The 18111-nt window shown below is 41.9% G+C and overlaps 1 protein-coding gene across 10 annotated transcripts in view; it reads right to left on the reverse strand.

The window, feature by feature from the left end:
- The window catches only part of TAFA5 (TAFA chemokine like family member 5), a 348113-nt gene that overhangs the window by 69722 nt on the left and 260280 nt on the right, over nt 1-18111 (reverse strand). For all 10 annotated transcript variants that reach the window (XR_014160512.1, XR_014160513.1, XR_014160514.1 and 7 more), the window contains one exon: nt 8421-8548. Coding sequence is in view for 3 of the 10 variants with exons in the window: in XM_081878135.1 (XP_081734261.1) it covers nt 8421-8548 (128 nt within the window). In the remaining 7 variants the exon portion in view is untranslated. The remainder of the gene's footprint in view (nt 1-8420; nt 8549-18111) is intronic.

Raw genomic sequence — 18111 nt, forward strand, 5'->3', positions numbered from 1 at the left:
CACGCCCCTATGCCAACATAAATACTACTTCATAAAATAATACTGATGGTTATTTATTTATGCATTCTTTACATCTATAAACTGCTTCTTATTATATATTATTTACTAACATCCTAAAACACTGTATACAGCCAATGTATTATATAACCGAGTAGTCTATGAAGATAGCAGAGCATTTTTCTGATGGAAGTTTTCTATGCTGCATTGTACTATAATATTATGTTTCATACATATGATATTATGTATGTAGAAAAATTCTTCATCGTGGGCAACTTGATTTTTTCCCTAATACCTGCAAAGAGAAACCTTGGCTTCTCCTTCACTGATTGCTACTAAAAGCACACACTTGATGTTCATCCAGACCAAAAACTACAATTATTAAGGCATAAGCCAAGAACAGAATCCTATACATGTCTACTCAGAAGTATCTTGCATTCAGTATTCCCAGGTAAATTGGTATATGACTGGATCACAGTAGGCTCTCCATTGCCAGCTGTTTTAAGTGCCCTGGTCCAGCCACACTGCCAGATTAAAAGCCTGACAAGCTAAATGTTTAAACTGCCCTATCAGGGGCAGCCAAGTGAAAGGGGTTTGGAAGATGGACCAGAGTGACAAAGTTTCCTCTGGTCCACTGGCCAGGGTTAAAAAGCTGGCTGTGCTGCAACTGGGCCCATGATAGCTGAAAAGCTAAATTAAAGAACTGTTCATAAGGATCAAGTGTTATTAAGCATTACTCTCATGGGCATAACATCATTTTTTTTATTTATTTAGTCATTTTGTTACAATCTGATCAGGCCACATTTGTTAGAGCTTCTGCAGATAGCCCTGACCATGCTGGTTATGGGTGATCTAAATTGGGGGATTTTCAAACATCTGGACACATGCAGGATTCACATGCCCAATCCTTTACAACTTTGGCTCTAAGGTTATGAAATGATCTTTGAGAAGATGTGGGCCTATGTAGTTCTCCTCCAGCTTTCAGGAAGAAATTTAAACCTTAAAAGGCTTTTAGCTCATAGATTAGCAGTAGGAGGGATTAAATGTGTTATTGGTAGGTCATGCTTTCAACTGTGGTATTTAAAATGCATATATCTATATCATCTATCTATCATCTATCTATCATCTATCTATCTATCTATCTATCTATCTATCTATCTATCTATCATCTATCTATCTATCTATCATCTATCTATCTATCATCTATCTATCTATCTATCTATCTATCTATCTATCTATCTATCTATCATCATCATCTATCTATCATCTATCTATCTATCTATCTATCTATCTATCATCATCATCTATCTATCATCTATCTATCATCTATCTACAGTGGTGCCTCGCAAGACGAAAAGAATCCGTTCTGCGAGTGTCTTCGTCTTGCGGTTTTTCGTCTTGCGAAGCAAGCCCATTAGCGGCTTAGCGCTATTAGCGGCTTAGCGGATCAGCTGATAAGCGGCTTAGCGGATCAGCTGATAAGCGGCTTAGCGGCTTAGCGGATCAACTGATAAGCGGCCTAGCGGCTTATTGGATCAGCTGATAAGCGGCTCAGCGGCTTAGCGGATCAGCTGATAAGCGGCTTAGCGGCTTAGAAAAAGGGGGGGGGGAAACCCCACAGGAACTCGCAAGACATTTTCGTCTTGCAAAGCAAGCCCATAGGAAATTCGTTTTGCGAAGGGCCTCCCAAACGGAAAACTCTTTCGTCTAGCGAGTTTTCCGTCTTGCGAGGCATTCGTCTTGCGGGGCACCACTGTATCTATCTATCTATCTATCTATCTAATTTTTGTGACTTTGAAAGTCACAATTCAGCAGCAACAGATGAAGAATATTCTTATGATGACTCAGACAGTGGCCTGGCATTCAGAAGCCTAGACCATATTGTGTTTTACAACATCTACGTGTGTACATCCACACAGGAGTAGTCCCCAGCCCCACCAACACAATCCATCTGCCGCATAAAAAGGTGTGGGTAGACTGCATGTTCTCAGTATATTTTAATTGCTTATTATAAGCAATATTCAGGAGAAGCTTTTTGGGGAAGCACAGCAAACTACATTTGAAGCTTCCATAAGCTCCCTTGGGTAGACAGAAGCATGAGATACAACCCCCTGACCAGAGCTCACCTTGAAGCACATAAAGGTAAAAAAAAGATGAAGGAACACCATGGCCAAACTTGAATCAGATACGTCAATTGCTACTTCCATAAAAGTAGCAAAACAACATAATACTTCCCACCCTCCAGGGCTAAATTTGAGGCAAGACTTGCCAGTTTCACTTCCGTGAATGCCAGGCCTTACTCCAAGAACTTGTCAAGGACCATAAGGCCTCTGAGCATGTGCAGAGTATCTTTCTTTTGTTTAACAAGATTTAGGCAGGAGTCAGATGTAGTCGATTCAATTTCAATGCCTAAGCCAATACCACTCACATTCTGTAACCAAGAAAAGTGGTGGCCTTTATTTGCCCATTAACCTAAAATACCGTGTCCAAGTGTTATTATTCAACATATGCGGGAGGCCTCAGGGCCTTGATGCGCAAGATTTATATAATGCTTAATAATAATAATAATAAATTTTAAAGTGGTTTACATAACATTCATTTAGCATCACAATGTTAAAGCAGATTTTAGTAATAGTAGAGAGGATAAAATTAACCAAAATGATATAAAACCAACAACTTAAAAAACAAATACATGCGACAAAATTGCTTGCCTGGTTAGGTTTAGCAACAATAAATATTTTCCACAGGTGTGACAGACCTTGCATCAAAGGCATGTACTTCATATTAAAGACAGGGAGTTTCAAAGAAACAGATACTTAGAAACCGAATAAACTTTAGAATAAACTATACAGGAAGCTTATATCTAGACTCATCTTCAATGCCCTCCTTTTTCATTTAGCATAAGTAGCATATACCAGCTACTAGATAATTAACAGTTAATGACTAATCCTGAGAATTATACTGATCACCCACTGACAACCTCTGGGCAAGAAGGGGAAAGCTTTAAAATAAAATGATTCAAGAGCATAATATTAAACAGAAGCTTGGAGCAAAAAGTTTGCTCTGGCATTATTGATTGGCTCTGTAATCTACCCATGTGCAATGAAAACTGACTTAATCCTATAAGGGATGAAGAACAGATGTAAATCAGAAGTCCGTGGCCAGAACCCTTTTCCTGCAGGACATCTGTACTCAGAAAAGGTAACGGGAAATATTAATATTTTCAAACTTAGTATTAATAGCTCATCACTTTTACATACTTTGACTTGGGTGAACCCTTTGCTGATCATTAAAGTAATATTACATAAAGAGGTAGCTTTATTTTATAGAGCATCGGGGATTTGAAAGAATATATAGGATTAGCAAGAGGTTCAAGTTAATACTGCAACTATCCCAGCAACTGGAAGTGTCTTTTTGACCTTTTAATCTCAACAATTCAACAGATCGCTCTGCAGATTTGTTTCTGTAATAGCTGATCTTTGGTGTGTTTTTTTCTTTTTGAACTGGTTGATGGATTGTGTTAATGCCACTTTATAAACTAATCTCCACCCAAAACACACACACGAAAAGAGTGAAGAACTGAAGATAATTTGGCATGATAAGAGACCATATGCAGTGGTATACAGTGGTACCTTGGTGCTTTGACTTAATCTGTTCCAGGAGTCCGTTGGACTCCCAAAACTATTTGAAAACCAAGGTGTGGCTTCCGATTGGCTGCAGGGGCTTCCTGCACTCAAGCAGAAGCTGAGTCAGACGTCCGGCTTCCGAAAAACGCTCACAAACTGGAACACTTACTTGCGAGTTTGCGATGTTTGGGAGCCGATTTGTTTGGCCATTTGGGAACCAAGGTTTGCCGTATATAAAAAAAGCTCAAGGTACTAGGGATCGGGGCGTTGGAAGGGAGGCGGGAGGTCCGCCCCGGGTGCCATCATGAAGGGGGGTGACAAACTATCAAGGAACAATTCCTGCCCTACTAGGGAGGTTCATAAAAAAAACTTTTTTAAAAAAAATGTCTGCTCCAAAGGTCTTACCTTATTACACTAGGGTTTATATACCTATATCTGAAATTTCATGCATATCAGTTAATATCTTGACCCTCCTCCACGAAAATAACTGTTTACTTGGCCGTTTTCATATGTCGTGAAGGCTGAACTTTCAATTCAGTGGAGCCAAAACACAATCCATCCTGTAGATTTAAGTATCTGTCCACAGTCGCCTACTTGTTATCAGGGGCCCAGAATCCACATTCCTATGTAAGAAAATTTGAAATAACGTACAATGGTACCTCGAGTTAAGTACTTAATTCGTTCCGGAGGTCCGTTCTTAACCTGAAACTGTTCTTAACCTGAAGCACCACTTTAGCTAATGGGGCTTCTTGCTGCCCCTGCGCCACCAGAGCACTATTTCTGTTCTCATCCTGAAGTAAAGTTCTTAACCTGAGGTACTATTTCTGGGTTAGCGGAGTTTGTAACCTGAAGTGTATGTAACCTGAAGCGTATGTAACCCGAGGTACCACTGTAAAACCGTTTTTGCGGGGGGGTGACAAGAAATTTTCTGCACCGGGTATCACCTGTCTTTTCTACTCTTCTGCTAGGGATTAAACCTGAGAAATGCAAAGCATCCCAATTATAACTGAGCTGAAGGATTTTCTCTCTTTCTCTCTCTCTCCCCCTCTCTCTCAAACACACACACCAGTAGTAATTGAACCATTGTCCCAGGGAGAGCTATGTGATCTTAGTTCTGATTGGATCCTGGAATGTCCCATTTTTTGGCCAGTGCTGTGGCACGAATCATCTAGCTCCCATGAGAGCTCAGGACCAAAAAAACGAGTGTCTTGGTTTTGATCAGTATGGGAGGGTATGGGATACCAATGCAAATATTTGTGTGATCAGACTGAGATTTCTTCCAGGATTGTAACAGCTATCCATTTGGGCCTTATATCACATACATTTTTCTTTCTTTCTCCCTTTCCATTATTTCATGGAGATAATTATTGCTCCTTTATAGTAATTGGCATTGAAAAAGAAACGTTTTACAGGTGAAGTCACTGCTTGAAGTAGGATTATAGTTCTGGCAGATTTGCTGACACCCACCCTCCATGTTCAGATAACTGGTTACTGATATAAAATGGTAAGAAAAACCTGTTTATTTCCAAATCTGCCACCATTTAGGATGGAGGTAAGTATGGAGGCAGCTCCCTTTGTTTGATCTAACTGAGCCCATAGATTTATTTATTTGGGGCTGGGCTTGTACGGAATAGTAGCAAAAGAAAATTCACTTGGATTTCAGTAAGTAGAAACGAACTACAGTATAATAAAGCTGATGGTAAGGAACAAATTACCTTTCCCACCCAACCAGCATGTCATATATATTAATAGTGGGGGATGCTAAGTTGCTCTGTGTGTAAGTAAACTCTATTAAGAAAGTCACATCCCTTGGTGAAGCTGGATCCTTAGTAAATTTTACTAGCCAAGCACTGAGCTCTGTGTCAGAGTAATTACAGCCTTTATCTACTGTGAGCTCTCTTTTAGCTTCTTCATACTCCTTAATTTCCCACTTCAGCCAATTTAGCAGTAAAATCGCAGAAGTTGAAAAAGGTTAGCTGCTGAGGAACTGGAGCATGAATGTTCTGTTAAGCTCCATGCCTTATAATCGCATCATGTAAAAGAAGGAATTAATTAAGTAACAATTAAGTAGTGATGGATCATTGACAATATATATACACTTTGGTGCTAAAATTAATCTCCCCTATAACACCAACAGAATAGTGCATTTTTTGCTTTGAAAACACTGCCAAGTTATATCCCTGAAACATGAAAAGGAGAAGCTGCTCTCCCTTTTACCCTAAACTAAACAACCCCAAATGTTGGAACCAACTCCTTGATCATTTTGGTCGCCCTTTTCTGTACCTTTCCCCAACATATACTGTATTTTTCTCCCTATAACACTCACATTTTTTCTCCTAAAAAGGAAGGGGAAATGTCTGTGCGTGTTATTGAGCGAATGTGTGGTCCCTGGAGCTGACTGGCCCGAGTGCAGGGGCAAAAATCAGATCGCACTGCTGCTTTCCTGCATTCTGCCTCAGGGTCTTATTGCCCACCCTCTTCTGTTTTCAGTTGCTTTGTTTACAAAGTTGTAAAAGCTGTTTTCGGTTGCTGTGGTTACAAAGCACAGATCCACATGGATTCTCAGGATTTTTGCATTGGCCTACCCCAAACTCACCGTCAAATCACATGTCTGTGGCCACAGCATGAAGCACCAAAATGATACATCCACTGTTTCATTCAGAATTTTTTTTTCTTGTTTCCCTCCTCTAAAAACTATGTGCGTGTTATGATCAGGTGCGTGTTATAGAGCGAAAAATACGGTAAATATCCTTTCTGAGGTGAGGAGAGAAGAACTGTACACAGTATTCCAAGTGTAGTCACACAATAGATTTGTATAACACCATTATGATAAATAAAAGTTTAGTTGTTAAGACCCTTTCTGAATGATCCATTGAATGGCATTTGCCTTTTTCACAGATATCACACACCAGGTTGATGTCTTAATCAAGTTATACACTATGACCCCAATGTTTCTCTCATTCTTGGTCAGCCAGCACAAATTCAGACCCCAGTAGCATACAGTACATGTAAAATTGGGTGTGTTTTTTTTAACCCCAGTGTACATCAGTTTATACTTGCTTATGTTGAGCTGCCTTTGCCCATTTTACTGCCCATTCACCCAGTTTGGAGCTATCCTTATGGAGCTCCTTGCAATTCCTTTTTGCTTTAGCTACCCTGAACAATTTTACATCATCAGGAAACTTTGCTTCTCATCCCTTACTCTAGACCATTTATGATACAGTTAACAAGCACAGCTCACAATACTTGCGGGACAATCTTTGTGGAACTCAGCCTTAATAAAGACGAATGAGTGAAACCACAATATATAATTAATAGTCCATTGGGGGGAAAAGATACTGCACATAATATTCTCTGGGAACAAGCAGTAGAGTTTTCCTGGTGGTATTGGTACACTCACGAGGAAGACGAAGGGGCATGACAGTGGTGAGATTAGGTTTGTTAGTGGTCAGATTAGGTGAGATTTAAGGCCTCTCCCCATGCCACTTTTCGAAATCCAGATCACCCATTATTTGTGAAAAACAAAAAGGAATAAAACAGAAGGCCAAACAACATGGGTTAATGCCCATGTCTAGTTTGACCTTAAAAAGGGGGCACACTGACTTACTTTAAAGTCACTGCAACATCCCTGGGGGGTTACACACTTGCAAATTTGCAAATTACAGTCATCTTGTTATTTTTAGACTCTAATGCTGGTTTCTCTTCACATATTATGATGATTCAGTTTTCACTGATTAGTTCTGCAACAAAATGTGGCATAGAACCAGTGGGATCAGGAATAGAAAGATGAGTGAACGACAGTCAAAGGAAGTACATCTCAAGTAAATTTCCTGGGGAAGGGGGAGCAGGTTGCCAATGAATATTGTCCTAGCCTAGTGAAACTAAGCTGTGTAAGCTGCTTAGGATGATTAGGCATCTGATGGACAGCCAGGATCAGGTGGGAAGTGAGGTGTAAAGACAGCAATAGGGTCTTGCCAAATGCATAACTCAGAGAATGATTTCAGCCACATATTTGATACGGTGACATTTCCCTTAAACTTTCCTGGTCTGAATTATTTGCATTAATTGATTTATATTTCAGTTTCCCACCTGAAGGTGCTCAAAACAGCTTACAGTCAAAATAAAAAAAGAGATCAAAATCATCATAAAACCGTATTAAAAGTTTCATCGAACACATCAAGAATGCTCAAAAAGCAACTCAAATTTTCATCTAAAAGTTTCTTACGTAAAAAGCCAGCTACCGGTTTGACTTCCCTGAATGCCTAGAAATCTAACAGCGTAGACCTTGTAAGGCTTTCTAGGCTCAGACTTTCATAATCCAGATTCTAGCACCCAAACCGACAGATTTCCAGTAACAGAAAACCTTATTTCAAACAGTGGTGATGCCTTAGGCAACATCTCAAAGGGACATATATAGGAGAAGGTGCTTCAGATCCCGATATTTAAGTATAAGAGGAAAAGCACCACTCTGAATTTAGCCACTTACATGGTGTCACATGCTTCTAGAGTCTTATATTCAACAGAAGCTCTGGTGCCATCCTATGGACCATCTGAAGTATCTGAGCTGTCTTCAAAGGCCACCCCACATGCAGCAGGCAAGGCGACAAGTTCCAGAGTCCATATGGCAATGGCCAAGCATAACTTATAAATGCTGACAGATACCTAAGCATATTGGATTCCACACACATCTTAATGGTGTGTTTGTGTGTGGGATTTATGGCTGAACACCTGTTTGATGAGTGAAAAGTTATAGTTTAGGTGGAACGCAAAGGTATACAAAGAAGAGAAAAGGCTTACCGTAGTTGTCTTTATTCTCCCACCTGGTTGTGTACAGGTCCAGCCTGATTTATTGATTAGCAAATCACAGCCTTCTCCTTCTAAACATGGAAGCATTTCACACCACTGTTTTGTTTTTATAATGCGTGCTGTGGACAACAAAAGAGAGAAAAAATCAGCTTATAGTTCACGTTTTCCTGTCCACAAGATTTGTTTGCGTGTGGAGGTCCCCAAGCCATCCCTCAAAATAATTCACAAATCACACATAATTTTTGTTTAAGGTTTTTGGCATAATTTTGGCCACAACTTTATTAAAATACATAATCTGTGAGTGGTTGCTTAGGCATTGGTTATGACTATCTGTCCCCCCACCTGGGACAGAACTGACTTTCCGAACTCCCTCGGAAGCCAGTGAAAGGAAAACAATATTAGGGATCAGTTGAGCTGAGTGACAGTGCCTCACCGCTCACCCAACCTGCTCCCTAAGGCTTGCCGGCCCTGGTCCCATTTCAGGGATTGGACGAAATCGTGGCAAGCCCCAGGATTCCTTTAACGGAATTCCCTTCCACACCACCATTGGAGGGGCAGGCCCAGCCTATCCTGACCCCTCCTCCACCAATTTTTATAACCAATGTGTAACTGCAACCTTACAAGTTGTGACGAATTGCTAAGTAGTAGGCAAAAACCAAATGGCACCAGCCAATCAGGCAAATGGACAAAATTCCTACTAGGCCCCTGCCCCAATGGAAGACGACCCCAGGACAGGCATAGCAAGGTCAACCGGAACTCGGGGGGGTGGGCGGGTGATCCGATGCACTCAGTGAAAGAGAAAGCAAAAGCTGAGTGCCCCACAATTTAAAGCCTTTGGTCCCACCCCCCAAATTGCTACATGCAATTTGTCCCAGCAACCCGGCCATCCAATTGTTGCCCCAGGCCATCACAATTTTACCTGCCTGGCAACAGAGGGTTGGCCTGGCAGACCCTACCACAACACGTGCTCTCATTTCAGGGAGAACACGCTTTATTTTGACAATACATCAGTGCTCCATTTCTGTAAAATGCTTAACCAACGTATAGCATGACCCTTCTCCTTGGGCACAACTATAAGGAGATTGAATGATGTTGCTTCCATTTCAGATTAACCACACTCTCATGTCATTTCTGAACCCTAAATTGTGGTTGATCTTAACTATGGTTGCTGAAACAGGTCAGTTCATCAAATGCGGTATGAAGTTGGCTTGTTTCGACAAACCATAGGTCAGATTAATCACAGTTTATCCAGATATGGATGAAAAGGCAAGCTCTGGTTAATCCAAAATGGAAGCAAAAGCTTTGAAATTCTTCCTTGCAGTTGTGTTAGACGAAGGATATGCGTGTAGGTTGGAGCCTGAGGTGTTCCTTGCAAGCACAGCCAATGTGACCATAATTAAATTCCACCACAACAATACAAAAAAGTCTTTATGACACTCCAGGTCAGAGACCTTGAAATGACAGATGAGTAATCATATGGTCCTCGCTCAACATAAGCTGCCCCAAGTTCAAGGGAGAAAGGGGCCAGTAGAGCCAGCACACAAGATCCATCTCTGAAGAGGTGCAATCAATGAAGATGGATCTTTTGCTGGCTTAACCTCCACGCTGACCTCTCCTGTAAAGGCTGTGAAACTGATATGGGCTCATAAGTGCTGGAAGCAGCTGACATGCACCAATTGCACCAGGGTGTGGATTTTCTTCCATGGAACCTATTTGGCTCCGGTTCATGGATTTTACAGATCTAGTGAATGCATTCATCCATATTCGTTAGATTTTTTTTTAAAATTGAATTATTATACAGATACAAATGAAACAAAGAATACAGACATTTCTACTGAATACACAAGGAAAGGAAAAATAAAAGAAAAATAAAAGAAAAAATGGGGGGGGGGGAACAGAACAAACACCAACAGTAAAAAATTAAGTATAATACAAGGTAACTATAAGAGTCATCCCAGACTATTCTTTACCTGAATACTGACCCTTCTGGGGTGAATCTCTTTCTATTATACTTTTGGTTATTGATTTCGACTTCTGTCGACCTCATGGTGGTTCATTTCCTATAACTAGTACCATTTCTCTGTGTTTCAATATATTCCTTATCTTGGTATAAGGAGACATTTTCCCACTTATGGGTTTATTCTAAACACAGCCAAACATTGGTTGTTGAACCTTGACTCGATAGCTAGGTATTTAAACAATCCCATTCCTTCTGGACTATTTTATTTGACTTGTTCCTTAAGGCTTCCATCAACTTAGTGAGTTTGAAGTGCTCGCTCAATTTTTGTAGCCATTCTTCTTTATTTGGTATATGGCCTCCCTTCCAATACTTGGCTATTGATACGACGTCACTGCATAGAAAAATAATTTTAATCTTTCTTTTTGAATATTATCAGTTAGAATTCCAAGAAGGAATGATTCCGTTTTTTTATGAAATGTAATTTTTAGTAATTTTTTCATTTCCTCGTAGATTGTGTCCCAGAATTTTTTTTATTTCTGGGCACGACCAGCATTCGTCCATATTCTTGTCTGTTTGTTTGAAGCAAGCAACCCTGACAACTTCCTCTCTTTCTTCATCATGTGTTGGGTATGAGTTATTCCTTTGCAAACAAGGCGTTTTTCTTTATGTGTGTGTTGAGAACTTTGAAGTCAACATTATCATAGTGATAGATCTATGCCACAGCAAGATATGATGGCTGGGGTTTTAAGCATAGCCGTGTGGCTATCTGCTCTAGCAAGGCTTTTCTCTCCCCATATGGTACAGGCAAGCCCTGTCTACACACGTTCAATATGTGCATGGTCATGTATATGCACATTGTGCCAAACCCGGAAATGGTCCAGAAATGTCATAAAGATGTCACTGAAACATCACTAAAGGGGCAGAACAGGGATGGGGGTGGGATGGAATGGGGTGTTTACAGTCTTTTTCAATGGGTTTCAATTATACATGACGTCACCAATGTGCACAGTGCCTTGGAACATAACCCCTGGGTAAACCGAGGACTGCCTGTATCATTTTCCCCAGATGGAAATACTGACAGAAATAATGCCACAAACTGTCATTATACACCACAGGTCTATACTCTAAGTAAGAACAACAGTAACTGGAAATGCCCTGTGAACATTCGTGGGTGGGGAATCCAAATATATAGTAGGATCACATCATACACTAGGGTGGCGCTGTAGTCTAAACCACTGAGCCTCTTAGGCTTGCTGATCAGAAGGTCGGTGGTTTGAATCCCCACGACGGGGTGAGCTCCCATTGCTCTGCCCCAGCTCCTGTCAACCTAGCAGTTTGAAAGCACACCAGTGCAAGTAGATAAATAGGTACCACTGCGGTGGGATGGTAAACAGTGTTTCCATGCACTCTGGCACTCAAAAGGGAAGTGTAGCACTCAAAAGGGAAGCATAACACTCAAAATGCAGCAGGTTCAGCTTCTAAAAAATAAATAAATCACAAACCAGAACACTTACTTCCAGGTTTGCATTGTTTGGATTCAAAGTTGTTTGAGTACCAAGGTGTTTGAGAACCAAGATACCACTGTACTTAATTCCTTGTACTGAACCATGATATTTAGCTTTGACTAATGAGGACTTTTTGCACTTACTGTTTACATGTAAAGTATGAATAGCAAGGATATTAATACAGGGTTGATAGCGATTTGATCCTTTATTTATTTATTTATTTATTTATTTATTTATTTATGAGAGTGAAATCCCCTTCCTCTGAAGATCTGAACAAAGCAAAACACCCAGCTCTGTTTTGAAAATACTATGACACTTAAACTGGGCACGATTAGGAAAACAGGATTAAGACAGAACATGTGAACATGCGCACACACATATTTATCAGGTTTTTGTACTTTTCTGTACCTTTGATATGAATTTATACACTAAAATGTGTCAGCAACCATGAGAACTCCATTTGCAAAATCTCCTGAATATTGATAAAACCACCAGCCTGCTTCAGATATTTCTCTCTGTAAAGTTTCCCGAAGGCACAAAGTTTATGAAACCACTGGCCTCTTTCAAATTAACACTTCCAATTTATATCTAAATCAGCTGACCACCTAGCATGGATAAGCTAGGCCACAAGGGCTTGCATGAGATTTTGAAACTCTGAAGAGAATATCTCCCAAACTGTTGAAATCCTAGTTTTCGGGGAAAGAACAAATAAGAGTCAGATAGCTTCAGGGTAGTTAGTTTTTGCTGTCTAACAAGGGATGTTAATTGAATGCTTGCCTCTAGAGAGAAATCTTTGTCAGGAATCACTGTGCTCTGTTTCCATCCCCTGCTGTTCCGCTCTGCTGTATTCAATTAGTGTACTGGAAGGAAAGTAAAATTTAAACTGATCTCTGACATGCCAGCAGAAACCACTACAGGGATCAGGTTTTTTGGGACATCTTGCCTTGTTGCCAATATGCTGAGCATGTCAGAGTTAATGGGAGCCAGAGGAAACAGCTAGTGGAGGTATCGCAGGAGCATGGGAGAGAAGAGGCAAAGTACTAGGAGTCAAAGTAGCAAGAAATATTGCGAGGTTTAAGCTGTGGCTCTCTTAAGGCAGCTCCCTGTTTCACATAGCATTTGGGAGGAGCAAGAGCTCAGGGGCAGAGCGTTCCTCCCGTGCAGAAGGTCCCAGGCTTGATCTCTGGCATCTCCCGTTCAAAAGATGAGGAAGCGGGAACAGATCTCTGCCTAAAACCCCAGGAGAGCCACTGTTGACATTTCCATTCCACCTTAAGGAACAGGCATGAGATTGTTGCGTGTCACATGTCTGTTTACATTCCAGCACAGTATGCTAAGAACTTCTGTTTGTGTATAGCTTTTGCTGTTCTCTCCGAGACGACATGAGAGAAGACATGTTTCTTTGTTCTGATTTATGTTTAATAAATCTGTAGTTGCGTGTCGAGGCCCCCAAGCCTCCTCCCAATAACTCACACATTACACATCAATTTTGGTTTGGGTTTTTGGCACGATTTTGACCACAAATTTATTTAATTACACCCAAGTGAGTGGTTGCTTAGGCATTGGTTCCGACTATCTGTCCTTGCCCAGGGGGACAGAACTGACTTCCGGATACCAGCGAAAGCCAGTGCGGGAAACAACTTTTGGGGAGAAAATGAGGCTGGGGTTCAGTCCCTCACTTCTCACCCTCATGCTCCTGGTGGCTTGCACGGCCCAAGTCCGATGCCAGGGACAAGGACAAAAAGAATGGCAAGCTCCTGGATTCCTTTAACGGAATTCCCTTTCCGCACCACCATTGGAGGGGTAGGCACTTACCCCTCCACCAACCAATTCCAAAACCAATGCCTAACCGCCAACCTTACAAGTTGTGATGATTTGCTACGCAGTAGGCAAAACCAAATGGCACCAGCCAATCAGCCAAATGGACAAAATTCCTACCAGGCCCCTGCCTCAAAGCAGATGACCCCATGACAGGCATAGCAAGGTCAAGCGAACAACCCCCCCCCCAATACAGGGAGGGTGGGCGGGTGATCCAGTGCAAGCAGCCAAGAGGACGTTCAAAGTTGGGCGACCAGTATTTAAAACCTCTGACCCCTCCTTCAAAATTGGCAACAAGCAATTCTCCGCAGAGACCTGATTAACCAATTCACTGCCTGGGTCCCTTCCCAAATCCGCCCAGCAACAATGGGGTGGCTTGTATCCCCCACCAGAACACGCGCTCTCTGCTAGGGAGAACACGTTCTGTAGCATGACTTCACAAGCCTCACACCTATTCTGTGCATGCGGTACACTCTGCTAACAGCATGCCCTGGCTTTTGAAATCCGGGTCGCTGATTTATGTCGGAGCACGGGTCGATGAAAGGAGAAGTCCGAGTTGGGGCATGCAAGCTGGCCTTCTGGCCCTCTGCATGTCGACAGCCACTGCCCATCAGAGGACAAAATACTGGGTAGTCATGTACGAAAGCAGCTTGCTGCTATTCCCTCACTCTAAGCTCAGTGTTTCGCATCCTTGTCCCTGGTGTTTGGAAAGGAAGGGAATAGAGATCCTAACCAGTCGCTTGGATATGTCAGACTAGCCACCTCACCACTCTGGTATTAGGTAAAGGTAAAGGGACCCCTGACCATTAGGTCCAGTTGTGACCGACTCTAGGGTTGCAGTGCTCATCTCACTTTATTGGCCGAGGGAGCCGGCGTACAGCTTCCAGGTCATGTGGCCAGCATGACTAAGCCGCTTCTGGCGAACCAGAGCAGCACACGGAAATGCCGTTTACCTTCCCACTGGAGCGGTACCCATATATTTACTTGCACTTTGATGTGCTTTCGAACTGCTAGGTTGGCAGGAGCAGGGACCGAGCAATGGGAGCTCACCCCATCACGGGGATTCGAACCACCGACCTTCTGATCATAGGCTCCGTGGTTTAACCCACAGTGCCACCCGTGTCCCTGGTATTAAGAGCAAGCTCCAATTATGAGTCATTCTTGGAACCTCTCCTCTCTCTTATCAGTCTTTTTGTCTTAATCCTCTAGACACACCTCTTCTTCTGGAATCTTCCAAGAAGTCTATATACTATTGAACAACTCTGAAAAAAGGTTCTAGTGCTATTACCTCATTTTCACACCCAAGGCAGCATAGGGGTAGTCAACGAACCAGCTCATTTATGGTATTTATATCTCGTCTTTCTCCCAAAATGGAATTCAAGGTGGGAGGACACAGGGGTACCCAGGCAATCTCGAAACGCTCACCAGAGAAAATTAACTTAGCGTTAGCAAGATTCTAAAAGAATATTCATACATCGACAGGTCATAAAAATGCCAATGCAGTGTACAATGAAATCATTAAAATGTCATAAAGCTATAAAATGGTAAAATAAAGTGACGGGGGGGGAAACGATGGCATCCGTATCATATTCCTTCTATGGTACACCCTGTGGATGAGCCAGAATCCTTGATAAATGTTCTTGTCCCAACCCAACTTGTTAGAGTGAACAGGAAGCAGAAAATGCAAACTGATATGCAAAGGGACATAAAAGGTATTTGTTGTGGCTATCATTGAAATAATTATTGCTCCCCCCGCCCCCAAGAAAACCAAAGGGCATCAACGCAGTTCGTGATATCGTACTGCTGGCACTAAGCTAAAACAAATTCCTGCTGCTAGATACAGCAAAGAACAAGTTTATTTATTTATTTCATAAAACGCATACACTGATTGTAAATGAAACCTCAAAGTGATTTTTAAAGATAAAACAGTGAAATCAAGGGGGGGGGAATAGAACCCTACTTTAAAGCATGCAAAAGTTAGATTACTGAAACAGATTAAAATTACTTCTACTTTCCAAGCATCTGAGGAGGCTTCTCTAAGCAGGAATGTTTTTAGCAGTACAGTGGTACCTTGGTTCTCAAACACCTTGGTACTCAAACAACTTGGAACCCAAACACTGCAAACCCGGAAGTAAGTGTTCTGGTTTGGGGAAAAACCAGAAGCCAAACATGCTCTATTTTGAGTGCTATGCTTCTGTTTGGAGTGTTACGCTGAGGTCTGCCTGCTTTTGCGATTTATTTTGCATTTTTGTGGCTCTTTTTTGTGTGTGACTGTATGGAACCCAGTTCAGCTACTGATTGATTGATTGATTGATTGATTGATTGATTGATTGTGTGACTGCAGTACATTGTTTATTGCTTTCATTTATCCATCAAATGTGTTGTATTAAAAGAACTGTACGTAATCCCTTCCCACAAGAATAACACACGCATCCCCCACCCCACAGAGCTAGCAAAACTACAGTGGTGCCTCGCAAGATGAAAAGAATCCGTTCCGCGAGTCTCTTCGTCTAGCGGTTTTTTCGTCTTGCGAAGCAAGCCCATTGACGGCTTAGCGGATTAGCGCCATTAGTGGTTTAGCAGCTTTTAGCGGCTTTTAGCGGCTTAGCGGCTTAGCGGATAAGCGGCTTAGCGGCTTAGAAAAAGGGGGGAAACGGGGGGAAACCTGCAGGAACTCGCAAGACATTTTTGTCTTGTGAAGCAAGCACATAGGAAATTCGTTTTGCGAAGCACCTCCAAAACGGAAAACTCTTTCGTCTAGCGAGTTTTCCGTCTGGCGAGGCATTCGTCTTGCAGGGCACCACTATATTTTGTTTCTGGAAGTTTACAATGTTGCAACAGATTTATGAGGGGGAAAGCAGATCTAGGATGAAAGCTTCATCTGTCTATACATCCATTCATCCACCCATCTACCCTTGACAAGCAATCAAATTTTAACAATTTAAAATAAAAATACCTGGCTGATAAATAAAATCCATGTGTTGGAATATCAGTTACTGATAGACATGGACGTGATATAAATTGATTATTTCTCCTGCCAATCAAAGCTCTTGTTAGATATGCATCTGATGTCATAGACGCACATAATGAAATTCCTGATTGACAGCTAAAGCCTGTCACATTGTTCACACATTTTGATGTGTGTTATAAAGGGACAGAAATCAATGGGAAACACAGAGCGCTGATTTCCTAGTTTTTCCTAAAAAAAATCCAAGGTGGTTTCACATTTGGCAAAAGCAAAAAACAAAAAACAAAAAAGGAAGCAAAACTATAACAACAACAACAACAACATTATTTATACCCCGCCCATCTGGCTGGGTTTCCCCAGCCTCTCTGGGTGGCTTCCAACAAAATATTAAAAATACAATAAAACATCAAACACTAAAAACTTCCCTAAACATGGCTGCCTTCAGATGTCTTCTAAAAGTCTGGTAGTTGTTCACTTTGACATCTGATGGGAGGGTGTTCCACAGGGTGGGTGCCACAACCAAGAAGGCCCTCTGTCTGGTTCCCTGTAATTTTGCTTCTCACAGTTAGGGAACCACCAGAAGGCCCCCGGAACTGGACCTTAGTGTCTGGGCTGAATGATGGGGGTGGAGATGCTCCTTCAGGTATACTGGGCCAAGGCCATTTAGGGCTTTAAAGGTCAGCACCAACACTTTGAATTTTGCTTGGAAACATACTGGGAACCAATGTAGGTCTTTCAAGACCGGTGTTATGTGATCTTGGCGGCCGCTCCCAGTCACCAGTCTAGCTGCCACAATCTGGATTAGTTGTAGTTTCCGGGTCACCTTCAAAGTTAGCCCCACGTAGAGCGCGTTGCAGTAGTCCAAGCGGGAGATAACCAGAGCATGCACCACTCTGGCGAGACAGTCTGCGGGCAGATAGGGTCTCAGTTTGCGTATCAGATGGAGCTGGTAGATAGCTGCCTTGGACACGGAATGGATCTGCGCCTCCATGGACAGCTGTGAGTCCAAAATGACTCCCAGGCTGCACACCTGGTCCTTCAGGGGCACCATTACCCCATTCAGGACCAGAGAGTCCTCCACACCCGCCCACCCCCTGTCCCCCCAAAACAGGACTTCTGTCTTGTCAGGATTCAACCTCAATCTGTGGAAACACTTTATGGATATATAAAGCAGAAATTAAATTAATGCAAAAGTGCATTCCTATTTAAGGTACTCCTTGTTTGAAAAATAATACTGATACTTTGTTCATGCTAGATGTTAAAAACAAAAATAGAACAATTATTTTATAATATGAGTTTTATTATAATAATTATTTCATACTATGCATGATTGTGTATGGTTTCAAAAATTTATCAGGCTTACTACAGTGGTGCCCCGCAAGACGAATGTCTCGCAAGATGAAAAGCTCGCTAGACGAAAGAGTTTTCCGT

This window comes from Podarcis erhardii (assembly GCF_964252035.2).
Source record: "Podarcis erhardii genome assembly, chromosome: 10".
NCBI lineage: Eukaryota > Metazoa > Chordata > Lepidosauria > Squamata > Lacertidae > Podarcis > Podarcis erhardii.